This window comes from Podarcis tiliguerta (assembly GCF_965153285.1).
Source record: "Podarcis tiliguerta genome assembly, chromosome: 5".
NCBI classification, from domain to species: Eukaryota; Metazoa; Chordata; class Lepidosauria; order Squamata; family Lacertidae; genus Podarcis; species Podarcis tiliguerta.
The window spans coordinates 3,376,263-3,403,072 of NC_139538.1; the positions used below are offsets into that span (position 1 = coordinate 3,376,263).

A 26,810-nucleotide genomic window follows, 5' to 3' on the forward strand; every position below is an offset into this window, starting at 1 on the left:
GAGCGGGGAAGCGAACCCGGTTCACCAGATTACGAGTCCACCGCTCTTAACCACTACACCACACTGGAGCCAGACTCCATTCTTCCTGCCCTCTGATGGGGGGCACCCTAGAGACCTGGCCAGTGGCAGCACAATGAGCTGAAATGCCTTCGCTGCTCCGTGTCTTTGTGCCTGTCCCTGCTTGGTGCTTCATCCACCAGGTCATGGGTTGTGCTGCAACCTCTTCTCTGCTACCCAGACTCCGCTGTTTTGCTAATGGCTATTGCTGTCCGATCCCACAGATCGACTTTGTTGCCCACGATGACATCCCCTATTCCTCTGCCGGCAGCGACGATGTCTATAAGCACATAAAAGAAGCAGGTGAGCTTGTGTCTCTGCAGTGGAACCACCCAGCCCTCCCGCCATCCCCTCTGGGCAGGCTTGGGGCTGGCTCCCCTCCAGGCCAGTGCTGTGCAGAGCCTCTTCATTTCCCTACATGCTTCTAGAGCAGGCTTTCCCAATCGTGAGTCTCCAGCTGTTGCTGGACTACAACTCCCATCAGCCCTAGCAAGCAGGGATGATGGGAACTGTAGTCCAAAAACAGCTGGAGACCCAAGTTTTGGAAACCACTCTAGAGGATAGGACTGTCAGGGACTGCTAGCCATGAGGTCAGAGGCAGCGATGCTTCTGAATACCAGTTTCTGGAAACTACAGGAGGGGAGAGTTGCTCTTGTGCTGGAATCCTGCTCACAGGTTTCCATGGAGGCACAGGTTGCAGCCACGTGGGGCTGCCCTTGAAGCTGCCCCAGAAACTCCAGCGGGTGCAGAATGCTGCAGTGAGGCTCCTCATGGGGTCTCTGCCATGGGAGCATATTCATCCAGTGCTTTTCCAGCCGCACTGGCTCCCAGTAGAGTACAGGGTCAGGTTTAAGGTGCTGGTTTTGACCTTTAAAGCCTTATGTGGCCTAGGACCCACATACCTATAGGACCGCCTCTCCTGGTATGCCCCGCAGAGGACCTTAAGGTCCACAAATGACAACACTTTGGAGGTCCCAAGTCTCAAGGTGGTTAGATTGGTCTCAACTAGGGCCAGGACCTTTTCAGCACTGGACCCGACTTGATGGAACACTCTGTCACAAGAGACTAGGGCCCTGAGGGACTTGATATCTTTCCGCAGGGCCTGCAAGACAGAGCTGTTCCGTCCGGCCTTCGGCTTGGACTCAGTCTGTCCCTTATGTTTCCCTCCCCTTATGGTTTTGATTTATGGGCTACTTGGAAAATGAGGCTGCATTTTAAATTGCATTTTAACCTGTATTTTAAATTGGGTTTTTTTTCCTTTTATGTTTTTATTGTAATTTTATTGTTGTTAGCCGCCCTGAGCCCGGCTCTGGCCAGGGAGGGCGGGGTATAAATAAATAAAATTATTATTATTGGCATCTGTTTGGCCAGTGCTGGACTAGATGGGCCATTGGAGAGCAGCGAATTCAGGTGGGAGGGGCATGCAGGGGCTGGAAAGCCCAAACCTGCTTCCTCCTCCTTTGTCCCCCCCCCTTTCCCTTCCTCCCCACCTCACACCCCCAGTCTTTCTCATCATGCTAATTGCAAGCCTCCAAGAAGGGCACAGGGCCTTTCCAGATTGCATCATGGCACCATGTTTATGGAGCCTTCTTGGGCCGACTGACTGCCTGCCCAACCCTCTCTCCATCTGCTTTCAGGAATGTTCGCACCGACTCAGAGAACCGAAGGGATTTCCACGTCGGACATCATCACTCGCATCGTCCGCGACTACGACGTCTACGCCCGGCGGAACCTGCAGAGAGGCTACACAGCTAAGGAGCTCAACGTCAGCTTCATCAACGTGAGTCCGGGGACCTTCTTTTCTGTGCACAGACTCCTTCGGGTCGCCTGGCTGCAAACGAAGGGGGGGGGGTCCCATTTTCATGCAGGAGGCCCCAGGTTCAATGCCCCACCCCCATCTCATTGAACAGATCAGGTGGGAAGAGGATGAACATGGCCTTTCCGGAAGACCCCAAATCCCACGAAATCCAGATCTTGCCCCCCAGAGAAACACATTTCTGCATCTGCTTTGAGTCTGTGACAGAGCGAGGTGTTTTCTATATACAGAATTTGGCCCTTCTGCCTGGCGCTGTCCCCAAGGCTGCCGTTTTTCAGCGGATGCCACCAACGTAGCCCTAACCCGTGATGCCTGTGGATATTTCCATCCCCTCCCATTGCGAGAATCTCCTGATATGATGTTTTCAGAAAGGAGGGGTCGGAAACTGCTCTTTGCGTCTTCCGCTCCTGCCTGACTCTGTGGGAGTCTGTGTGTTATCCATGTAGAGATGAGATGGCTGAGTGAGAGCTGAAACACTCATGCAAGCCAGTAGCTTTTTCAGTTTTAGTTTGCAGTAGCTGTTAGAAATAAAAGAAGTTATGCTTCACAGCTTTCTTCCGTGTTGTTCATACTCTGCTGAGGTTGGTGCTCACAGTGGACAGTTGTGGGTCCAGGGCACTTAGACCTGCTTTGCAGGAGTGGAAGGTCTCTGGAAGTGCTCTAGTCGCCTAGCCCAGTCGGGGCAGAACCAGTTGTTGAGCCCAGTCGCTGGCACCGGCTCAAAGGCGTACTGACAATGACGGCCTCTCTCTTTGATTGCAGGAGAAGAAGTACCACTTGCAGGAGCGTGTGGACAAAGTGAAGAAGAGGGTGAAGGACGTCGAGGAGAAGTCCAAGGAGTTTGTGCAGAAAGTGGAGGAGAAAAGCATCGACCTCATCCAAAAATGGGAAGAGAAGTCCCGCGAGTTCATTGGCAACTTCCTGGAGATGTTTGGCCCCGAAGGAGCTCTGGTAAGGAGGCAGCAGGGACAGACGCCTTCCGCTCCTCTGCCTAGTCTCAGGGCTTGCATTGCCTCTGGCTATGAGCCCAGCTGCACTCTGCGCGTGTGCCTGCACCCTCTGGGCCAAACGCAATCGCACTGGACTGCACATCCTACATAGAAGTTTAGAGCCCAAGGCCGCAGGTGGAGCCCCTCCTCTGCATCCGCAGCAGCCCAGGTTTGGTCTTTGGCATCTGAGGATTGAGCAGCATGGAGGAGCTGTGAGCAGCCCCTGGTGGGCGGGGCCAGGGGCAAAAGTGGGCAGGGCAACAGGTGTCACTCAAAGCCAGGACGCGTTCCACCCAGGCACAAAGGAGAACCATTAAGGGGGTGTGGTCTGAGGACCGGGGGTGTGCTGGTCCTGTGGGTTACCCGAGAGGCGAGGTCCAAGTCCGGTGGTCCATGGTCAAAGGTGCAACGTGGAGGCAGTCCGTAGTAGCTGAAGCTGGGTGCAGGGCAGGGAGTTGGGTGAAGTCAGGAACAGGCTTGCAAGCAGGGAGCCAGGGCAGATCAGGAGCTCAGGCAGGTAAGCAGCAGGACAGGGTTCAGGCAGGAACTAGCAACCAACAATGTTGCTCCCGCAACTTGGGACTGGGGCTGGCTGGCTTTTATCTGCCCCGAGGCATAGGGTGGCCCCGATCCTCTGGTGACTCGCCTCTCCTGGCCCGGAGGCGAGCCCTCCTCCTGCAGGAACTTAGTTCCCTCTGCCTCTCTGCCCTGAGCCTCTGCAGCTCAGGAGAGGCTGGAGGGTCACCGGACCCAGAGGCAACCTCAGCTTCCTCTGACGGGGCTGAGGGTGGAGCACTTGCAGGCAATGGGTCCTCCATCGCCTCAGGAGCCAGAGCAGACTCAGCTGGTGCCTGCACCTGAGGACCCAGCACAGGTGAGGACCCTTCAGGCTCAGGCCCCAGCTCAGCTGGTTCTGGAGGCGGGGAATCCTGTGCAGGCTGGGATCCCTCAGCTTCAGCATCCGAGTCCGAATCCCAGGCCATCACAGGGGGTGTGGCTTGGCTGTCTTCAGCCTCTGGGACTGAGGCTCCCCATCTGCCTGAGTTAGAAGGATCTCAGAGGGGAGGGTGGAAGAGGCCCTGGTCAGCAGCTGCTAAGTCAGAGCAGACAATACTGAACTGGGTGGGCCCCAGGTGATCCAGCTCGATAAAGGGAGCCTTGTTGCACATGCTAACAGCAAACCCAGCTGGTGAGTTCCTGCGTTTCGGGGGGTTGGGCTAGATGACCCTTGGGGTCCCTGCCTCGCACACTGAAAGTCCCAGGTTCAGTCCCCAACATCACCTCCAGCCAAAGGACTCCTGCCTGAACCTCTGGAGAGCTGCAGCCAATAAAGAGCCAGGTGAACTAATGGTTTGATGCCTGGATAAGTGGCAGGCCTGAAACTTGGAGCCGGTGCGAGTCCTCTGCATGGGAAGGACTCAGACCCAGCAGCAGAACACCTGCCTTGCATGCAGAAGGCCCCAGGTGCAGCCCCTGCTAGCATCACCAGGTAGACTTGGCAGAGACCCCTTCTCTGAAACCCTGGAGAGCCACCGCGGCTGGTCAGTGTGCCAGCGTTTCTCAGACCAGGTCCTCAGCTCTTGTTGGACTGCAACTCCCATCATCCCTGACCGCTGTTCCTGCTAGCTAGGGATGCTGGGAGTTGTAGTCCAACAGCAGCAGGACCCACTGCTGAGCTAGGCAGACCACTGGGTCTGAATCATAAGGCAGCTTCCTCTTCTTAATTCAAGTATTCTGAATGCGAGTTTTGCGGCAGCTTTCTGACCAGCGCTCTGCCTTTCCTCCCCAGAAGCACATGCTGAAGGAGGGCAAGGGGCGGATGCTGCAGGCCATCAGCCCCAAGCAGAGCCCCAGCAGCAGCCCCACCCACGACCGCTCCCCCTCCCCTTCCTTCCGCTGGCCCTTCACTGCCCGGACGCCCCCCTCGTCTCCAGCCAACGTCCCCAGGAACAAGTCGGCGGTGGCCTATGACATCAGCGAGGACGAGGAGGACTAGAGAGACCCTGGACCCCGCGGGGATTTCTGCAAATGCTGCTTCCTTGATGAGTCCCGCCTCCAGGCATGAAGAGAACCGCTGACGACGAGCTCCAGAGAGCGAGCGCCTCTCCCCAACCCGCCGCCCGAGGGCTGGCTCTGCCGTGGCAGCCCACCCGGGCAGCGCCCTCCTCCTCCTCTCTCGCTGAGGACTAGTGCCTTGGGGAGTGGGGCGCATTGTTGCGTTTGAACGCCTTCCCCACTTCCCCTTTCATTGGTTATTTGCTGTCTTGTTTCTTGGGGGAAACGGGGGGAAGGTGGCTTATTTTAAAGCAGGTGTATTCCTTTTAAACTTTTAACCGGCCCGAGCCACTCGTGGAAATGAGCGCTCTGGTTGGCGGGGGAGTTATGGGGCTGGCAGAGCCGGGAGGCTGCCCTGCAGGCGAGCATCGTTGCCTGCCTGCCCCCAAGTCCCAGGGTGCCCCCTGCCTCCTCACAGGCTGTCTCCAGCTCAAGGCCCTTGAGCCGGTGTGAAGTCACGGCAGTGCAGGAAGCGGTTGCAGTAGAAAATCTGTAAAGAGAGAGAGAGAGGTGGCAGCTGGCTGTGGAGTCACAAGATGCTTTTGGGGATGCCGGAGCGGCAGTTGGTCACCTTGCAAGCCCTTCTGTTGCCCCAGTTTGCTGGTCCTCAAGAAGATAAGTGGGAGGGGAGGCTGTGCAAAAAAAAGGAGGGGGGGGCATGTCTGCAGATTCCCACTGTAACCGCAGTGAGGTTGTTGGTTCGTCTGCTCAGCTGCCTTTTCCTGCTTCTGGCGCACACAATAATAAAAGAAAAAATTCTGTTCGCTTCCCAAATCGGCAAAGTTGGCTTAAAGTTCCTGTGGATGTGCAGCAGGAGTAGCAACCCCCCCCCCCCCAGGCTTCAAAGGCAAGTTGGTTGCTGCCGAATTGGAGGAGAACATCAGGTTAGCATTCAGGTGGAATGTACATTGCGTTGCAAAGCCAGAGCAGGGCTGAATGGGTGGCACTCGTTCCGTAGCATCCGGAAAAGCGACCCCGGTTCTCCCCATTCTGAGACTTCTTCTTGGGCAGCGAAAACAAGGAAACTTGGGAACCTGTTAAAAGCTTAAATTTTATCCCTTTTGCGTGTTGTGCTTTAAGCAAAGGTTTGTGACCCCTTTCCTGGCGCCGGGTGTTTGGTCTTTGTTGACATACCCATCTCGCCTTTGTTGACTTGCCCATCTCTTCTCCAAACGTCCCTACCTGACCCTAAGCCCCTCCTGCCTCCCAGCTTCCAAAGTGCACCATGCAGCTCTGTCTGATCCTGCAACTCTGCTCTCCTGCCTGCCTGTGTCTGTCATAAATGCCCAGTGGTCAGGGCTTTGCTGCCCACCCCACACCCCTTCATGGGGAAGAGGGGAACTGTAACTATGTGCAACTATGGCTGAGTGTGTGTTCTGTGCTCCCAGGAAAGGCCAGCAGCAGCACAGATCCAGCTCAGAGGGTGCGGCACACTCGATGCGTCACCTCCAAACCTCCTGGGTGTTCGAGTGCAAACCCTGCCAACTCTCAGCTCTGCCTTGAGTAAGGTGCAAATGAATATCACGCAAAACAGCTGCTCTTTCAGTAACTGCCCGGTGTCTGGGGGTGGTCCTCCTGTTGGCTTTTGTTGTTAACTGTGTAATAAATGTTCAGAGTTAACTGTCAGCTCCGCATGGATTTTCCCTGGATTCAGTCCCTGATGTTTCCCTGTCAAGAACGATGCCAGCTGTCCCTTGACCATGGACGACTGCCCATCTGGATTATTTCATGAGTTAATGTTTTTCTTAAGCGATTGTCTCTTTGTAGGAAAATCAGCTTGTGAAATGTCTCTGGGGGGAGGAATTATTCGTGCTTTAAGAATACAGAGCAGGCAGACAGCCTCGGCCCACACTCTGTGAGCCCAGCGAGACAGCTTCAAGGCATCCTGGCGCCCACACATTTTCTGACATGAAGATTATCCCTGGACAGGAACAGAGGTGTTGGCCAGATTGCCACTGTGGTGGTCAGTCTGGGCCGTACACCGTCTGGATTTTTGGTGGGAGCTCACAAAGCAGACAGCGCCGTGCTCTCTCTTCCCTGTGAGTTTCCCCTGGTGTCTTAAAAATCCAAAGGAGAATGCATTTCTGTTCCTCAGCCTGCCTTCCCGTTCCACAGGGAGAGGGGAGAGTCCTGGAAATGCTGGATTGCCCCGTTTTAACTCTTCAAAAGTGTGTTCAGTTGGATTGTTTTGAGACGCACTTCTGAACATTTGCACACTGTATAAAGTTGATGAAATGAGTTTCCGCAAGGCAGATTTCCCTTCCATGTTATTCATGCGGTAAAATGTGCTTCTGAAAGTTTCCCCCAGTGCCGTGAAATTGCCGTGGTACGCATGGCCTCAGGATAATTTGTGTCTTTTCCTTTGAGGGAACTCTTCCAAAAGATCAATTTGCCATGAAAACAGCGAGTTGGAGGGGAACGGCACCTCAGGGTGGTTCTTCTGCCCCAGAAATTGTCTCCCAAACCGGCTCATCTGGAGACTGCTTTGGGAACAGGAGTGTCAGCGGCCTTTAAGGAATGACACTTAATGGAGCCAGCCATTCCGAAATGATACTTGCAAAGGTCACTACAGAAGCAGATTTAAAAAAAAAAAACGGGATTTGGGGTGCTGAAATAGTGACTGCTACATATTGCATTATACCAGTGGTCCCTCTCTCCAAGATGTAGATTTGTAGAGCAACGGTAGCATTGAAAGATCACCGCCTGTGTGCTTGACTCTGTTTTGTGCCCTTTTCAAAAGAAGCCCAAAGGCCAGTACTCTCAACAGTACTTCGGCCCTGCGAAATTACTGTACAAAAATGGGTTTCGGTTAGGGACGTGCACAAATCTTGCACAATTGTGGTTCTAAGTGATGGGCCCCTACACGGGTGTTGCTACACAACGTAGGCTCTTCATAGAACAACCTGCTTGCAGCATTTGTGCAGATTTATTTAGTCCTGCGTGAAGCGCGGCCCTGTTGCCTCTGAATGAACTCACCTGGGCACTGTGTGATGCACCCCTTTTAGCAATATTTGGAGATTTCCATACTTCCCAGAGTCAGAGGGAGAAAATAGGCAAGGGTTATTAACTTCTTTGCATCCAGAAGCAAATAGTTTTCCACCACGTGCATTTAGCCAGAAATTGCATTTTCTTCCTTTGCAGCTGAACAGGTGGTGGGAATGTCAATGAATTCTTCCACCCATACAGCTACACGCATTATTCATATAACTATTTAGTCCTCAACACAGGGGTTTTTTTTTTATAAAAAAAAATGGGTCGTAATTGGGGAGGAATCGCTACACAGGGCAACCTCTGACTGTCCCAAGTTTCCACCCAGATGAGAGTCCTTGTGCTCTGGCCAATAACAGTATTGTTATGAGTCCTATAATGGATTTGAAAAGCCACATGGTGGTACTTCACATGTGCTAGCAGAGCATCGTGGGACCCAAGCCATATTTGGGCAGCTTTCGTGCCACTCCAGTAACATCCAAACTAACCTTTCGTTGGCCATGCGAGGGTTGCAGAATTGAGGCACCTTCTGACAGCCGTCCATCCTGAAAACACCAGCATTGAAGCATCTTGTACATTTGACCACTTGAAAAATGGGCCTTTGTGAAACTTCCCTTCTTGCATTGTGGGGCCTCAGTGGCACATAATTTCCGTTCCATACTCCAGCTGCTGCATTTTCCTAAAAGCCATATGAGATCTGGTCCTATCACTGCATGGTCGCAGGGCTTCTAGCCAAGTCTTCAGGCTGCCCAAGGCTGCCCAGTTCAGGCCTTTGAGACCAGCTCAATTCCTCAGTGACCGCCCTGCATCGTTTCATCCAGGCTAGCTCTCCTGCTTCAGAGAGGAGCAAACATGTCTGTAGTAGAAACAGTTACCAGTTTTTTAGCACTAACAAACAGGAAGAATTAAGGGTTTTTTAGTTCCCCCAACCTTCCTTGCTCGTTGGCTTAGCGAAGACCTGGAAGATCTTTCTTTAAGGAGGCAGGTTTTGGCACCAGATGGTTTGAGCTGCATGACGTCAAGATTTCCTACGCTGGGCAAAGGCCGTTCATGGTGTCCTTTGCAGGGAAGCCAACGTAAAAACGCCCAAACAGAAATCTTTAACTGGTTGCCTCAACAGAGGTCTCTGTAGCCGCAGAGACTGGTGGTGATGGACTTTTCTCTCCTAGCTATGCCTCTTTCAATCAGTGTTAAGTGTCCCAGTTTCTTGTCTTTGTGACTTGCAAGCTCCCGGTTCTGCTGCAAGCTGGATGGGGGCTGTTTTGTGCGTTCTTCCTTTTTTCTTCCACTTACGCGTTTAGCCAAATAAATGTCATTTTACCCAAAATACTTTCGGGTTGTCCTTAATGTTTCAAAAATCAGCTTTAACCTCCTTGCTTCCTTGTTGACTGTGGTGCCAAGCTTTCATCTCACAAGCCATGCCAGATTTGCACAGCTCCCGCCACAGGTCCCCATAGCGTTGGGTCACGAGGGCTGGGAGGACCACAAAGCTCTCAAATGAGAGATTCCTGCATTGCAGGGGGTTGGACTAGATGACCCCAGGGTCCCATCCAACTCTATGATTCTGTGACTCCAAAAGATCTCCTGTCCCAAAAAACAGCAGTGCAGAGAATCCAAAAAGGGGTTGTAATCACACAGGTGTCTCCGAAAATTTTTACACATTACTCAGGAAGACAAGTGAACTAATGCCAGTGTACCGGAAGAAGCAAAGATTGCCAGTGTCGAAGCGATGATTCTTCAACATCAACTTCGTTGGACTGGTCATGTTGTGTGGATGTCTTCCAAAGCAACTACTCTCTTTCCAACACAAGAATGGAAAGCGAAATACCAGAGGACAACAGAAGAGGTTTCATAGAATCATAGAGTTGGAAGAGACCACAAGGGCCATCGAGTCCAACCCCCTGCCAAGCAGGAAACACCATCAGAGCACTCCTGACATATGGTTGTCAAGCCTCTGCTTAAAGACCTCCAAAGAAGGAGACTCCACCACACTCCTTGGCAGCAAATTCCACTGTCAAACAGCTCTTACTGTCAGGAAGTTCTTCCTAATGTTGAGGTGGAATCTTCTTTCTTGTAGTTTGGATCCATTGCTCCGTGTCCGCTTCTCTGGAGCAGCAGAAAACAACCTTTCTCCCTCCTCTATGTGACATCCTTTTATATATTTGAGCATGGCTATCATATCACCCCTTAACCTCCTCTTCTCCAGGCTAAACATGCCCAGCTCCCTTAGCTGTTCCTCATAAGGCATCATTTCCAGGCCTTTGACCATTTTGGTTGCCTCCCTCTGGGCCCGTTCCAGTTTGTCAGTGTCCTTCTTGAACTGTGGTGCCCAGAACTGGACACAGTACTCCAGGTGAGGTCTGACCAGAGCAGAATACAGTGGCACTATATTACTTCCCTTGAGCTAGATGCTATACTCCTATTGATGCAGCCCAGAATTGCATTGGCTTTTTTAGCTGCTGCGTCACACTGTTGGCTCATGTCAAGTTTGTGGTCAACCAAGACTCCTAGATCCTTTTCACATGTACTGCTCTCAAGCCAGGTGTCACCCATCTTGTATTTGTGCCTCTCATTTTTTTTAAAGATGCTCTCAAGGCAAATCTTTAAAAATGTAACATAAGCACTGATAAGTGGAAAACACTGGCCTGTGAGCGCTCCAACTAGACTTCAAAGGTGCCATAGACTTTGAAGAGACTCGAACTCAGGACAAAAGGGAGAAATGTGCTAAGAGGAAGGCATGCTTTGCAAACCCTCGCTGTGATCAACTCCCACCCAGAAACCCACCTGTGGATTGGCCTCCACAGTCACTTAGGGACTCACTTTTAAAGCCGTGTTCATGAAAAACAATCTTACTCGGCTACGAGGGATCGCCAAAAAAGAAGAAGACACTCTGGGATTCCTTTTCATAGTAGGAGCGGGCTAGGGATTAATAACCAATACAGCATAAAATAGATTTATTCCATGGGCCCCGGGCATTTTTGACTATAGCTGCACAAATTACAGTTGTCCTGAAGGCATTCTTGTACAAAGGGTCATATGTCCATGTGCCTGTCCCAAGGCAGAATCAGTCCCTTGTCCCTTCCCCCTGCAAGGAAGGCCACATGTTCTTGAGATCCCAGAGCAAATGTTGGCAAGAGGGTTGGGGCCTCCGATAGCCCTGCTGGGCACTCCTGTTCCTAGGCAGCCGAGAGACCGATTTCTGCTTTGCTCTCTGGCAAACCTCCGGCCGGGCAACAGCCTGGCTTGTCGTCCGCCTTCCTGTAGTACATCCTGGTCAGCACAGCCATGACGAAGGTTTCCAGGACCAGGAGCTGCGCATGCATCACTGCAAGCAAAGAGGGAGGAGAATGAGTCCGGCCCTTTTCCCGGGGGAAGGTCACTGGCTTCTCCGCAACCTTTGCCCACCTGGCACCATCCAGATGTTTTCGACTACATCCCCAGTCATCCCAGCTGCAGGATGCCCGGGAAGATGTCTGGCATTAAAAGAGAAGGCAACTGCTGACTCTCTAGTGGCAGAGAGTTCCACAGGACCGTGCTGCTAATGCTAAAGGCTCGGTTTCTTTGTCCAGCAGCAGCAAGGCCCTAATAATAATAATAATAATAATAATAATAATAATAATATTTTATTTATACCCCGCCCATCTGCCTGGGTCCCCCCAGCCACTCAGGGCAGCTTCCAACAAAACACTAAAATACAATAACCTAGTAAACATTAAAAGCTTCCCTGAACAGGGCTGCCTTTAGATGTCTTCTAAAAGTTATTTTTCTCTTTGACATCTGGTGGGAGGGCGTTCCACAGGGCGGGCGCCACTACCGAGAAGGCCCTCTGCCTGGTTCCCTGTAACTTGGCTTCTCGCAGCGAGGGAACCGCCAGAAGGCTCTCGGCGCTGGACCTCAGTGTCCGGGCAGAACAATGGAGGTGGAGACGCTCCTTCAGATATACTGGACCGAGGCCGTTTAGGGCTTTAAAGGTCAGCACCAACGCTTTGAATTGTGCTTTTAAACGTACTGGGAGCCAGTGTAGGTCTTTCAGCACCGGTGTTACATGGTCTCGGCGGCTGCTCCCAGTCACCAGTCTAGCTGCCGCATTCTGGATTAGTTGTAGTTTCCGGGTCACCTTCAAAGGTAGCCCCACGTAGAGCACATTGCAGTAGTCCAAGCTAGAGATAACCAGAGCATGCACCACTAGAATTGTAGAGTTGGAAGGGACTCCATGGGTCATCCAGTCCAACCCCCTGCAATCCAGGAATCACAAATGACCTCTTGCCGTCTGACCTCTGCTTAAAAAAGAATCCTTCAATGAAAGAGAGTTCATTGCCTTCCGAGGGAGTCCTTTCCGCTGCGGAATGGCTCTAAGCATAATGCTTAGTTGGAATCTCCTTTCTCGTGACCTGAGGCCATGGGTTCAAGTCCTACCCTCCGGAGCAGGTGAAAGCAAGCTCGCTCCCTCTTCCATGGGGCAGCCCTTGAGATACTTGTAGACAGCTATCCTTAACTTGCCAACATCACCTTGCCAACAAAGGTCCGTATAGTTAAAGCCATGGTTTTCCCAGTAGTGATGTATGGAAGTGAGAGCTGGACCACAAAGAAGGCTGATTGCCAAAGAATGGATGCTTTTGAATTCTGGTGCTGGAGGAGACTCTTGAGAGTCCCATGGACTGCAAGAAGATCAAACCTCTCCATTCTGAAGGAAATCAGCCCTGAGGGCTCATTGGAAGGACAGATACTGAAGATGAGGCTCCAAGACTTTGGCCACCTCATGAGAAGAAAAGACTCCCTGGAAAAGACCCTGATGTTGGGAAAGATGGAGGGCACAAGGAGAAGGGGACGACAGAGGACGAGATGGTGGGACAGTGTTCTTGAAGCTACCAGCATGAGTTTGACCAAACTGCGGGATGCAGTGGAAGACAGGAGTGCCTGGCGTGCTCTGGTCCAGGGGGTCACGAAGAATCGGACACAACTAAACAAACAAAACATCCTTAGCTGCTTCCCAATTTTATTCCTCAAGGGCCACTGCTACCACTGCACAACACACCCTCAGGATGCTTCCTTTCTTTTTGACACCCCCCCCCCCCCCCCGCAAGAAAACCATCGGGTTTCCACTCACTCTGGGACCGCACTCTGGAGGAGAACGGTGGAGAGCAGGCAATCTGGCCGCCATTGCCCAGGGTGCTGAAGATGGAGGGCTGCAGCGCCGTCAGGATGAGGAGGACCTGAAAGCACAAGCACAGAATAATAAGCCACTCTGGGCGGCTCCCAATCAAGTGTTAAAAACAGTAGAGCATTAAATATTAAAAACTTCCCTGAACAGGGCTGCCTTCAGATGTCTTCTGAATGTCAGGTAGTTGTTTATTTCCTTGACATCTGGTGGGAGGGCATTCCACAGGGCGGGTGCCTCTACCAAGAAGGCCCTCTGTCTGGTTCCCTGTAACCTCACTTCTCACAGGGAGGGAACCGCCAGAAGGCCCTTGGAGCTGGACCTCAGTGTCCGAGCAGAATGATGGGGGTGGAGACGTTCCTTCAGGTCTACTGGACCGAGGCCGTTTAGGGCTTTAAAGGTCAGCACCAACACTTTGAATTGTGCTCGGAAATGTACTGGGAGCCAATGTAGATCTCTCAGGACCAGTGTTATGTGGTCCCGGCGGCCGCTCCCAGTCACCAGTCTAGCTGCCGCATTCTGGATTAATTACAGAAGGAAGTGTTCTGAAGCAGCGCTGACAATGAGGACCGGAAGCATGAAGGGGCTGGAGAAGCCTCTGGGGCTGAGTTGGGCATCTCATTTGGAAAGTCGGCTTGTTTACTTATAATGTATTTTTAAATAAATAAATATATATCACTATTCATATTTTTTTTAAAAATAAAATAAATCAGAGTGGTTTCATTCTGTGAACCGCACTGAGATCTTCAGACAAAGAGCGATATACAAATTTCAATAACAACAACAATCGATATTGGTGTTATATTTATTAATACTCTGTGTTTTTTTTAACTCAAGGTGGCTTACACAAATTAAAACGACGCAGACACAATGCAGAATGCTAAAAGCACATTAAAAATAATGGTTAATTGCACTATCATAGAACTTAAAAGTATTTTAAAAGTATAAACGGTACACAAAGCCAGACAACAAAAGTTAAAAACAGAAATCGGGTAACTATTGTGGAGATATGTCTTCTTAATTGCCTACATAAGCCTGGCGAAATAAAAAAAGTTTGCAGCAGGCATTTAAAAGGTGAAACTGGAGGTGTCCGGCTGAATTTCTAGTAGCAGTGAGTTCCACAGGACTGGCCTGGTGACACTAAAGGCTGGGTTTCTCCTTGTCATCAAAGGATACTGCAGATTATCTGAGTGACTGAGCTGGGATAAAAGAGTTCATATATACTGACATATATACTTTGTAAATTAATGCAAGGACCGTGAACCTGAGAGGAGAGAGACGAGGTTACCTGGAAGCAGGCGAACTTGCAGCCCATGTTCTGCTCCGACAAGTGGGCTCTGGCTTGCCGAAAGAGGACCGCGTTTGCCCACAGAGCAAATAAGGTCGACACTCCCAGGGAGGTGTTGATCCACAGAGCCACGCTTGTGGCTGATATCTAGAAGGCAAGAAGGCGAGAACGTAAGAGGAGCCAGCTGCCTCAGGCCAGGGGCCCATCTGCTCCAGCACCTGGTTTTCAAAGTGGCCAACCAGGTGGTTGTTGGAAATCCTCAAGCAGAATTCGCACCCAGGGGCAACACTCTCCCCTCCTGTGGCTTCCAGGAAGTGGCATTCAGAAGAATCACTGCCTCTAGCTGTGGAGACAGGGCAGAGCTGTCCTGGTCGGTAGCCACTGATCGCTTTATCCTCCATGAATTGATCTTTTCCTCTTCTGAAGCCATCCAAGTTGTTGGATATCACTGCCTCATGTGGCAGGGAGTTCCATAGTTTAACTACATGCTGCCTGAAGAAGTCCTTCATTTAATCTGTCCTTGTAGCGTTCCCAAAGAAAGGAAGGATTGGACTCTGATTAATAAAAGACACACGAGGCTTGACCAGGAAGACTCAGGGAGGAGTGCCAATAATAATTTCCTCTCCACCCCTATAAGCAGGTTAAAACATGATCGGGATATTAACCACACTTGTAAATTAATGGAAAGTATGGATAATTCGGAAGGATAAAATCTGGATAGTGTTGATATGCAGTTGTAAATATTATCACTAGGACCCATGGAAGGGATTGGAGGGGGGGGGGAGTCAGGAGATTCAGAGTAATCTCAAAATTTGGATCTTGAATTGTTTTGTTGTTGCTGTTGCTGCATGTTTATATATATTTTTAATCAAATGAAAAAATGATGTAAAATAAATAAATAAAAGGAGGATAATAGATCCAAAGAATTGGCTGTAGAATCATAAAGGTGGAAGGGACCCGAGGATCATAGAATCATAGAATCATAGAGTTGGAAGAGACCACAAGGGCCATCGAGTCCAACCCCCTGCCAAGCAGGAAACACCATCAGAGCACTCCTGACATATGGTTGTCAAGCCTCTGCTTAAAGACCTCCAAAGAAGGAGACTCCACCACACTCCTTGGCAGCAAATTCCACTGTCAAACAGCTCTTACTGTCAGGAAGTTCTTCCTAATGTTTAGGATCATCGATAGTCTACCCTCCCTGCAATGCAGGAATCTTGCGCATCCACGAAAGATGGTCATTTAACTGTCACGGCTGAGTGGAGCCTCCACGTGCAGGGAGAGTAATTATTATTATTATTATTATTATTAGTTATACCCCGCTGGGCTTCCCCATGTGACATCTGCTGAGGAGCAACAGCGTGAGGGGCTGTTTTGCCTTCATGCCTTCCTCTTCGGCTCCCCAGAGTCATCTAGCCAGCCAGCTGGGAATCAGGATGGCGCAGTCAGCGGAAATTTGTGGCCTGATCCGGGCGGGACAGCAGCTGGGTGAACAGGGGGAGACCCGCTGCTGGGTGTGAGCATGTGCCTGGCTGTGTCTTAGAAGTTTCATAGGCGCACGAAGGAGAAGGGGCGGGTGTATCAACCCGGGTTGGGCTGGAGGACCTCCCGAGGTCCCTTTCCGACTCCAGCTAAATTTTGGAGGGCAAGGCGGCTGCAGGTGGTGGGACTTACGTCAGAGGTGTCGTACAGGCCCTCCGTGGTCAGAACGAGCCCCAGGAAGATGCAGGCTCCCTTGAGGAAGGCGTACTGGAAACTCCCCAACATAATCAGCTTCAGTTTTCGCCTGCGGTTAAGAGAGAGGAGGAAGGAGGAGGAGACGGGTGTTTGTGCCCAGGAAAGGCCCACGTCCCGGTCAAAGCTCAAGCAACCTTTCACTGTGTTGGAAGAAGAGGCAAGGGAGATTCCTCCCTCTCCCAAAACCACCCACCCCAAAACGAACACTGGGGAGAGGGCTGTGTAGCTCAGTGGGTAGAGCATATTTTGTGCTCTTTATATTGTAATTGCATGTTGCGGCGGGAGGACCAACAGCAGGTGGCGCCAGAGCCCAAGGGCATCCAGACTGGTTGCAAAGAAGGAGGCAGGCAGGTGTGGGGATTGTGGCTGCTGGATCAAGCCAAAAAAACCCATAAGTGGGATCTGGGAGCCTTCCACTCACTTGGTCATAGTGATGCGAGGGCAGCAGGGGCAGCAGCAGCAGCAGGGCCCTGTGCTGATCACCATCGGGGTGTCCTTCAAGGCCTTGAGCACAGCCTCCGTGCCCCCAAAACCTTCCACCATGATCAGCATCAGCAGGTAGAAGCAGACAGCAAAGTACCTGGAAGAGGAACAGCGAAAGCCATGTTAATAATTGCATCTATTGCTCTGTTTATATTATTAGCTGCTTAAGAACAGAAAACAATTTTTTTTAAAGGCAAAAGGTAAAGTAAAGGTAAAGGGACCCCTGACCATTAGGTCCAGTCGTGGCCGACTCTGAGGTTGCAGCGCTCATCTCACTTTATTGGCTGAGGGAGTCGGCGTACAATTTCCGGGTCATGTGGCCAGAATGACTAAGCCGCTTCTGGCGAACCAGAGCAGGAAACGCCGTTTACTGTCCCGCTGGAGTGGTACCTATTTATCTACTTGCACTTTGAAGTGCTTTCGAACTGCTAGGTTGGCAGGAGCAGGGACCGAGCACCTTGAGCTCGCCCCGTCATGGGGATTCAAACCGCCGATCTTCTGAGCAGCAAGTCCTAGGCTCTGTGGTTTAACCCACAGGGCCACCCATGTCCCTAAAGAAAAAAAGGTGGGGAACGGGAAAAGTTTGCGGGGTCAGTCTGGATGATACCCAGGGGTCCCCTTCCAAACCTAGGAACCTGTATTGTTGAGGTTAGAATGTACAAGGGGAAGCTTGCCAAACTAGTTCCTTTGTCAATATAACGGTTTTGGCAGCTAGTTAAATGCCACAAGATGGCATAGACAAAGAAGATGCCCTGTGCCATAGAAGCGAATGGGTGGACCTTGAAGGACACCTGCCTCACTTAGCTGCTAGGTAGGAAGGAAAATAATAGCCAGTGACTGAGATGGAGGCCGGCTGGAAGCAGGAGACACAGAGACCTGCATGCTGTGTGCTGGACTTTGGGGCGTCTCTGGAAACCAAACAGAAGCAAGATCGGTTGGGGTGTTGATGCTGTGAGCCCCTGCATCGCATATATGTTGTTGTTGTTCTTTAGTCGTTTAGTCGTGTCCGACTCTTCGTGACCCCCTGGACCAGAGCCCGCCAGGCACTCCTGTCTCCCACTGCCTCCCGCAGTTTGGTCAAACCCATGCTGGTAGCTTCGAGAACACTGTCCCACCATCTCGTCCTCTGTCGTCCCCTTCTCCTTGTGCCCTCCATCTTTCCCACCATCAGGGTCTTTTCCAGGGAGTCTTCTCTTCTCATGAGGTGGCCAAAGTATTGGAGCCTCAGCTTCAGGATCTGTCCTTCCAGTGAGCACTCAGGGCTGATTTCCTTAAGAATGGATAGGTTTGATCTTCTTGCAGTCCACGGGACTCTCAAGAGTCTCCTCCAGCACCGTAATTCAAAAGCATCCATTCTTCAGCGATCAGCCTTCTTGATGGTCCAGCTCTCACTTCCATACATCACTACTGGGAAAACCATAGCTTTAACTATATGGACCTTTGTCGGCAAGGTGATGTCTCTGCTTTTTTTAGATGCTGTCTAGGTTTGTCATTGCTTTTCTCCCAAGAAGCAGGCGTCCTTTAATTTTGTGGCTGCTGTCACCATCTGCAGTGATCATGGACAAGGGGAAGCTAGCCAAACTAGTTCCTTTGTCAAGGTAACGGTTTTGGCAGCTAGTTAAATGCCACAAGCTGGCATAGCCAAAGAAGATGCCCTGTGCCACAGAAGCGAATGGAGGTACACGTGCCAATAAAGCCATATATCCTTAAGGCAGCACAGTCTTCCTTCATTGCAAGGAAACGGAAACCAGGTAAGTGCTAGGAACCCCTAGAGTCTCTCTCCGCTTGGAGATTGGGGCTTTACCAAAACATTGCAATAAAATTCATTCCAAAAACCCATAGAACAGGCACAGTAAAACAGCAAAAAAACACTTTCGGTGCAAACCGTGTCATCCAGCCAGTCATCGTGATCTGTCCAATGCCTGGGAGAAGATGTAAAGTTTCAGCAAAGGCTGTTAAGGACAGGGCTATGGTTCTGGCCTGTCACTATCCAGTGGAATTAAAATTTTGTCAAATTAAAATTTGGGTGGACTGGGAGGGTCTCGCCGGGGAGGTACTCACGCGCCAATGGCCATCTCCACCACATTCAGGGAGCGGGGAACCCAAAGCCCAAAGCAGCAGAACACCGAGATCACCTGGCAGAGAAAGGGAGGCAAGGCTGAGAATGCAAAAAGAGCAGCAGCCATTGGATCCAGACCCAAGGCGTCCAGTGGGGGCAGAATCCTGCTCTCACTGCCACCAAAAGGAAGCCTGGAAGCAGGACCTGAGCGCAGCAGCAGCTGCTCCCCACTCATCGAATCATAAAAGTTGGCAGGGATCCCAGGGGTCATCTAGTCTAACCCCCCACAATGCAGGAATCATAGCTGAAGAACCCCCCCACCAGTGGTCACCCAACACCTGCTTAAAAAAAACCCCACCCAGGAGAGTCTGCCATCTTCCTTTTTTAAAAAAAATAATCTTTATTAATTTAAATTACACACCTATACAAAGAATTTACAATCTCATACTATAAAAAGAAAATTAAATAAAAAAGAATTAAGAAAAATGAAAAGAAGAAAATACAGAAAAAAGGGAGAAAAAGCAGATTTACGTGCATAAATCTTCCTAATTAATACTTAAATAAACACTTAAAAAAGACTTCTGACAAAACGAGTCTTCCTATCATTCTCATTGTACTGTTTATACTGCCGTGTTTTTCACATAGTTTTATATTCTTTAATATTGTCCCTGTCTACTCCACAAACGGTATTTGCTGTGTTTACAAGTACCACTCAAGTTCTGCTAATATGGTGTGGTTGGTACAATACAATCTTATATAATCCTATATAAGATATAAGAGTCTGCCATCTTCCAAGGCGCCACTAATTTTGGTCCAGGATCTCTCCAGCCCAGGATCATCCTGACCGCAGTTACTGCTCTACGTACTGAATGCATTTCCCTGGGTGCCACCAAGGGAAGCCCCATGGATTGTCATTGCAGTAGTCTAGAAGGGGGGGGGGTTCCCAGAGACAGGTAACCGAGGGACGGGCACTTACGGTGGGTGCAGAGCTGCTCCAGATGAGGGTTTTCATCTTGACGAAGCAGCGGACCTTCTTAGAAAGATACAGGGCGTCTTCCACGAAGATGATGACTGACAGCAGCGTGAGGAAGGTTGCCATGCCAGTGATGGCAAGGTCCACGAGGTTCAGCTCTGCAAGAAACAGTGAGCCAATCTTTGTGGGAGCTCTTCAGAAACATCTCTAGGTAGAGCATGAGACTCACGAGTCACGGGTTCGAGCATCATGTTGAGCAAGAGTCCTGCATTGCAGGGGGTTGGACTAGATCAGCCTTTCTCAACCTGTGGGTCCCCAGATGTTGTTGAACTACAACTCCCATCACCCCTAGCTAGCAAGGCCAGTGATGTATGGAAGTGAGAGCTGGACCATCCAGAAGGCTGATCGCTGAAGAATTGATGCTTTTGAGTTATGGTGCTGGAGGAGACTCTTGAGAGTCCCATGGACTGCAAGAAGATCCAACCTCTCCATTCTGAAGGAAATCAGCCCTGAGTGCTCACTGGAAGGACAGATCCTCAAGCTGAGGCTCCAAGACTTTGGCCACCTCATGAGAAGAGAAGACTCCCTGGAAAAGACCCTGATGGTGGGAAAGATGGAGGGCACAAGGAGAAGGGGACAACAGAGGATGAGATGGTGGGACAGTGTTCTCGAAGCTACCAGCATGAGTTTGACCAAACTGTGGGAGGCAGTGGAAGACAGGAGGGCCTGGCATGCTCTGGTCCAGGGGGTCACGAAGAGTCAGACACGACTAAATGACTAAACAACAACAGCAAGGCCAGAGCTCAGGGATGATGGGAGTTGTAGTCCAACAACATCTGGGGACCCATAGGTTGAGAATCGCTGGACTAGATGACACCTGTGGTCCCTTCCAGTTCTATAGTTTTAACTGGGGGCTGCTGCTCAAACGCATTCCGCTCGCCAACCCCTCCTCCCACTTTGACTTTCCCCTGCACCGGACCACCCCCTTTCCATTCTGCCCACCCTGATCTCCACAAGCCTCTCTCTTCTGACCCCCAACCCCCACCCATCAGCTCCACACATCAGCTTGTTAAACCAGCTCTGTGAAGGCCCTCTCTGCTCCGTTAAAATTCTGGGTGTGGGGAGGCACCATGCAAAGGGCCCCCCTCCTTCAGATGGAGACGTGTTTTACAGAGGGAAGGGCTTGCTAAAACTCCCCCAAACTCTGTGCCACAAACCATCTGGGCCAGCTGCAAGTTCTTCACATTGCACAAACTGCACAGTGTGACGACATCGTATATTTTTATGTATATAGGAGGAAATCAGCCCCCAGATGCACTGGTCCTTGTGGATAGGCAGACACCTGCAATGCACTCCTTCTAGGATATTTAGCTGAGATTCCTGCCTTGCAGGGGGTTGGACTAGATGACCCCTGGGGTCCCTTCCATCTCTACAATTCTATGGTTGTTACCTCCACCGTAGTAAAATCCCCCCCCCCCCGAATTGCTGTCATTTGCCATTTACAGGTTTCTTTCTGCAAATATCCCCCGCCCCTGGTCCATTAGGTAGTAGACCATGGGTAGGCAAACTAAGGACTGGGGGCCGGATCCGGCCCAATTGCCTTCTCAATCCAGCCTGCGGACGGTCCAGGAATCAGCATGTTTTTACATGAGAAGAATGTGTCCTTTTATTTAAAATGCATCTCTGGGTTATTTGTGGGGCCTGCCTGGTGTTTTTACAAGAGTAGAACGTGTGCTTTTATTTAAAATGCATCTCTGGGTTATTTGTGGGGCATAGGAATTTGTTCATTTCCCCCCCCCCCAAAAAAAAAATATATAGTCTGGTCCCGCACAAGGTCTGAGAGACAGTGGACCGGCCCCCTGCTGAAAAAGTTTGCTGACCCCTGTAGTAGACCTTTCCTGACACCATAATTCTTTCCAGAGTTGGGTCCTGAGAGGATCAGGACCCAACCATGGAGCGGTCTGGGGAGCCCACCTCGCCCTGGCCCTGTGGCCTCATCCTCTGACGGGAAAGGGGGGCATTGATGGGGCAACTGGGGGTGGCCTGGGGGTGGCACAGACCTCGGGTTAAGTTCCAATCATGTCCAGTTAAGACAGAGGTCAGTGACCTCAGGCCGTGGGCCAAATGCAACCCTGCAAGCTTGTCTGTCTGTCTGTCAACATGCTTCCCAGTCTCCACCCCCTCCCAGGCCAGATCAAAGAGGTGCGAGCATCTCTAGGAGCCTCTGACCTTAGGGAAGTGTGAGTGACACCTGTCGCTCTTGTTTGTCTCTGGCTCCACCCACTTCTATCATGCGGTCCCCAGAAAATCGCCCAAGGGTCCAAGTGGCAAAAGGGCCCCCTCTGACCATCTGAGCTTCTAGGGATGCTCTCTGCCGTTGCGGGTAAAGAAGTTGACTCTTTGACAGACCTGAACCACACCATTGCTCCATCTACCTCAATATTGTCTGCACTGGCTGGCAGTGTCTTTCCCGGGTGTCAGCCAAGGGAGTCTTTCCCAGCCTATCTGGAGATGACAAAAATTGAACCTGGGAGATGCTTCTCCACTAAGCTACAATCTTACCCTTAAAAACAGAACAAGATTCCAGTCTTCATTGTTCTGAGCTCCCTAATACCAAGTCAGACCATTGGGTCCAACTAGCCCAGTACTGTCTACACTGACTGCCAGCAGCTCTCCAATATTTCAGCCCTGGGACCTTCTGCCACTCCCCTCCTCTGCAACCCTGCAATTTCAGGTCCTCTGGCGCCACAAGGAGGCGGGTGACTCTCCTCCGCAGGATTCTGCAAGACACTTTGCCGCAAAGCAAAGGGAGCCAATATTTCCTTCTCTCCTTTGTAGGTTCAAAACCCTCCAGCTTTGCCAACTTACGCTGCAGCAGCTGCAGGGCGGTGGGTGGGTGGGAGAAGCAGGCGACCGGGATGCTGAAATTGTGGATCAGCAGGTGGATCAGTTCAGGGGCAAACCTGTGATGGAGATGAAAGAACCCCCCTCTTGCCGTGAGATAATAATAATAATAATTTATTATTTATACCCCGCCCATCTGGCTGAGTTTCCCCAGCCACTCTGGGCAGCTCCCAATCAAGTATTAAAAACAATACAGCGTTAAATATTAAAAACTTCCCTGAACAGGGCTGCCTTCAGATGTCTTTTAAAGATAGGATAGCTCCTTATTTCCTTCACATGTGAAGGGAGGGCGTTCCACAGGGCGGGTGCCACTACCGAGAAGGCCCTCTGCCTGGTTCCCTGTAACCTCACTTCTCGCAATGAGGGAACCGCATTAAGGGACTTTGAAAACTCTGCTCCTCTCCAAGAAGCCCCAGAGCAGCACTGAGATGCTTTCGCCAAGTAACGTTCAGAGGCTGGTTCATTAACAATAATAATTTATTATTTATACCCCGCCCATCTGGCTGGGCTTCCCCAGTCACACTGGGCGGCTTCCAACAAAATATTAAAATACAATAATCCATCAAACATTAAAAGCTTCCCACCCACTAGATTGTGTCCAAAAAGCAAAAACGAAAAAGTGATATTACCATTTTATGCACTCTGTGCATGCACACCATTGCTCTTGCTTTATTATTCAAGTAGCGTGGATGAGTGGAGAAGGAAAATTGCATGCTGGGTGTCATTGGGAAAGCAAATGAAAGCAAAACTGCCAATAACATAACAATGTTCTACAAATCTATGGTGGAATACTGTGTACAGTTCTGGTTGCCTCCCCCCAAAAAGGATATTATAGGGTTGGAAAAGGTTCAGAAAAGGGCCACCAAAATCATCAGGGGAATGGAGGGACTGGACTCCCCAAGCAGCATTTGGGACTTTGCAGTTTTGAGAAATGTCAGGAACAGGTGACATGATAGAAGTTTATGAAATGATGCCTGGCATACAGAAAGTGGGCAGAGAATCCCCCCCCCCTCCATCTCTCATAGTACTAGTTCTTGTGGACATCCAAGGACGCTGAATGTTGGAAGATTCAGGACAGATAAAATGAAGTCCTTCAGTCACACCTCTCTGAAGTCTCTCAGCCCCACTCACCTCACAGAGTGTTTGTTGTGGGGGAGGAAGGGAAAGGAGAATGTTAGCCGCTTTGAGACTCCTTAAAGGGAGTGAAAGGCGGGATATCAAATCCAAACTCTTCTTCTTCTTCTTCTTCTTCTTCTTCTTCTTCTTCTTCTTCTTCTTCTTCTTCATGCAGCACAGAGTTAAACTATGGAACTCACTGCCACAGGAGGCAGGGAGGGCCACCAACCTAGATGGCTTTAAGGGAGGATTAGATGAATTTATGGAGGGGAGGGTTATTGGGGGCTACTAGCCAGGACAACCCTGCTCTGCCTCTGCAGTTGGGACCGCTTTAAACAGAGGGACAAAAATTATGGGCACACTGGTTTGCTTTTCATTCTGAGAGCACTAACCTTCCCTGATTCAATTTGTCATGATTTATCTCGTGCTTCTTTCAGCATCTCGGAGAGATCACAAGGTTTTAGACACAGAGGAAACTATCCTTGAAAATATTTAACTGATGAGCTGACCAACATTTTGTCAGAGACTGATGATTCATGGGCTACAAATTAGGTTGCTGGTTGACAGACCTAGCAGATACTGTCTGCGTCCAAGGAGCAGGTTCTGGGGCCAAGCCTGTGTAGAGCCCCCTCTCAAATGAGACCTTCCTTGCCCCCATTCTTGACCAATGCACCTCAAAACTCCAGGCATCATCATGGATGGAATAGCCATACCCTCCAATATTTTTCTGATAAAATAGGGACGTCCTGTGCAATAATAATAATAATACTCCACTCATCTGACTGGATTACCCTAGCTTTTCTGGACAGCTTCCAGCAAATATAAAAACATAATAAAACATTGAACATTAAAAAAAATCTTCCCTATACAGGGCTGCCTGCAAGTGTCTTTTAAAGGTTGTATAGTTCCTTATCTCCTTAGCTTGGGGGTCGCATAACTCCATACTCTCCCAACATTTCTCTGATGAAAACAGAGATGTCCTAAGGAAAAGCGGGACTTTCCTGGATCAAATCAGCTTCTGTAAATGCAGGGCTGGCGCTGGAAAAAAGGGACCCATGGAGGGTCTGGAACCCAAAAGCGGCTCCACCTAGAACAAGGTCCCTGGCTGCTTACCGTGGGTCTTCCACGAGGTCTAAAGACTCCATGTTTCCTTCCATATGGGGAGCTTCCTCCAGGGTCCTGTCAATCGTGGATCAGGCAAGCAGCCGACTCCTTCTGATCCCAAGCCCCAGCATAGCCTCTCCTGCGGCTGTGTTTGCAAAGCGAGGTCAGAGTCCCGCAGCTCAAGGCTGCTTTTGGACTGACTCACATCCCTCTCTTCTCCGGTTCTTCCCTGGCATTTGTACGCCAGCAAGTTCATTGACAGAGAGGCCGCGGCACCAGCAAACATGCCGCTCCGGGGTTAATGACCCAGGAAGGGGCAGCGGCAAGCGAAAGGCATCTCCAACGTCACACAGGCAATGTGCCAAGGAAACCACATTTCCATAGGACCTCTCTCTCTCTTTCTCTGCCAGCCTTTGATTCCCAGTCTCGTGTCCTTATTAAAAACCAGGTGCTGAGTCAAACCTTGGACAGGAGAAGGAATAAAGGGCTTCTTCATGCAGCGAATAGTTAGACTACAATAGTAATAATAATGTTGTTGTTGTGGTTTAGTCATTTAGTCGTGTTCGACTCTTCGTGACCCCCTGGACCAGAGGACGCCAGGCACTCCAGCTTCCTGCTGGTAGCTTCGAGAACACTGTCCAACCATCTCGTCCTCTGTCGTCCCCTTCTTCTTGTGCCCTCCATCTTTCCCAACATCAGGGTCTTTTCCAGGGAGTCTTCTCTTCTCATGAGGTGGCCAAAGTATTGGAGCCTCAGCTTCAGGATCTGTCCTTCCAGTGAGCACTCAGGGCTGATTTCCTTCAGAATGGAGAGGTTTGATCTTCTTGCAGTCCATGGGACTCTCAAGAGTCTCCTCCAGCACCAGAATTCAAAAACATCAATTCTTCGGCGATCAGCCTTCTTTATGGTCCAGCTCTCACTTCCATACATCACCACTGGGAAAACCAGAGCTTTTACTATACGGACCTTTGTTGGCAAGGTGATGTCTCTGCTTTTTAAGATGCTGTAATAATAAATTTTATTTATACCCCGCCATCCCCAGCTGAGCAGGCTAACAACAGTAAAAATTACAGTAAAAACATAAGGGGGGGCAATTTAAAATACAGGTTTAAGATGCAATTTAAAATGCAACCTCATTTTAAAAGTAGCCCATAAATCAAGGCCATAAGGAGAGGGAAAACATAAGGGTCAGACTGCGTCCAAGCCGAAGGCCAGACGGAACAGCTCCGTCTTGCAGGCCCTGCGGAAAGATGTCAAGTCCCAAGATGACAAGGCCCTAGTCTCTTGGGACAGAGCGTTCCACCAAGTCGGGGCCAGTACTGAAAAGGCCCTGGCCCTAGTTGAGACCAATCTAACCACCTTGTGACTTGAGACCTCCAAAATGTTGTCATTTGTGGACCTTAAGGTCCTCTGCGGGGCATACCAGGAGAGGCGGTCCCATAGGTATGTGGGTCCTAGGCCGCACAGGGCTTTAAAGGTCAAAACCAGCACCTTAAACCTGATCCTGTACTCCACCGGGAGCCAGTGCAGCTGGTATAGCACTGGATGAATGTGATCCCGAGGCAAGTTTACTTGGGTGGCTTTAAAAGAAGATTAGCCAAATTCATGGAGGGGAGGGCTATCAATGGCGACTAGCCAGGACGGCTGCGCTCTGCCTACACTGTCAGAGGCAGCGATGCTTCTGAATGCCAGTTGCTGGAAACCACAGGAGCTGAGATTGCTCAGATCCTCTTCCCACTGTTCAGCCCCTGCGAGAACAGGATGCTAGACTGCATGGGCCATTGGCCTGATCCAGCAGGCTCTTTGTACGTTCTTATTTCCATCTTGCCAAAATATTCTGTTCCGTTCTCCTTGCCATATCTCAGCTAGCCAATAACGTCTACCTCTCTTTAAAATCGGAACCAGTGAAGGAGGTGAAGGTCCTGTGTGAGTATCTGAAGGCGGTTGGAGGATGGATGGCGGCTAACAGATTGAGGCTGAATTCTGACAAGACAGAAGTACTGTTTTGGGGGGACAGGAAGCGGGCGGGTGTGGAGGACTCCCTGATCCTGAATTGGGTAGCTGTGCCCCTGAAGGACCAGGT

At 50.4% G+C, this 26,810-nt stretch overlaps 2 protein-coding genes across 4 annotated transcripts in view; one reads left to right on the plus strand and one right to left on the minus strand.

Annotated features, from left to right (window-relative positions):
- Positions 1-9,232, plus strand: part of PCYT1A (phosphate cytidylyltransferase 1A, choline) — a 43,756-nt gene extending 34,524 nt beyond the window's left edge. For all 3 annotated transcript variants that reach the window (XM_083442310.1, XM_083442308.1, XM_083442309.1), the window contains 4 exons: positions 282-360; positions 1,695-1,837; positions 2,636-2,824; positions 4,652-9,232. In XM_083442310.1, coding sequence (XP_083298436.1) covers positions 282-360; positions 1,695-1,837; positions 2,636-2,824; positions 4,652-4,858 — 618 coding nt within the window. In that variant the 3' untranslated portion in view covers positions 4,859-9,232. The remainder of the gene's footprint in view (positions 1-281; positions 361-1,694; positions 1,838-2,635; positions 2,825-4,651) is intronic.
- A 1,610-nt stretch (positions 9,233-10,842) lies between these two features.
- SLC51A (solute carrier family 51 member A) lies at positions 10,843-25,029 on the minus strand. The gene is given in 10 exon segments (XM_083442339.1): positions 10,843-11,230; positions 13,013-13,118; positions 14,352-14,498; positions 16,026-16,137; positions 16,510-16,668; positions 18,633-18,706; positions 19,607-19,761; positions 22,472-22,566; positions 24,737-24,797; positions 24,800-25,029. Coding segments are annotated over 10 exon segments (1,272 nt in total). The 5' UTR covers positions 25,014-25,029; the 3' UTR covers positions 10,843-11,081.
- Positions 25,030-26,810: the final 1,781 nt, after the last annotated feature.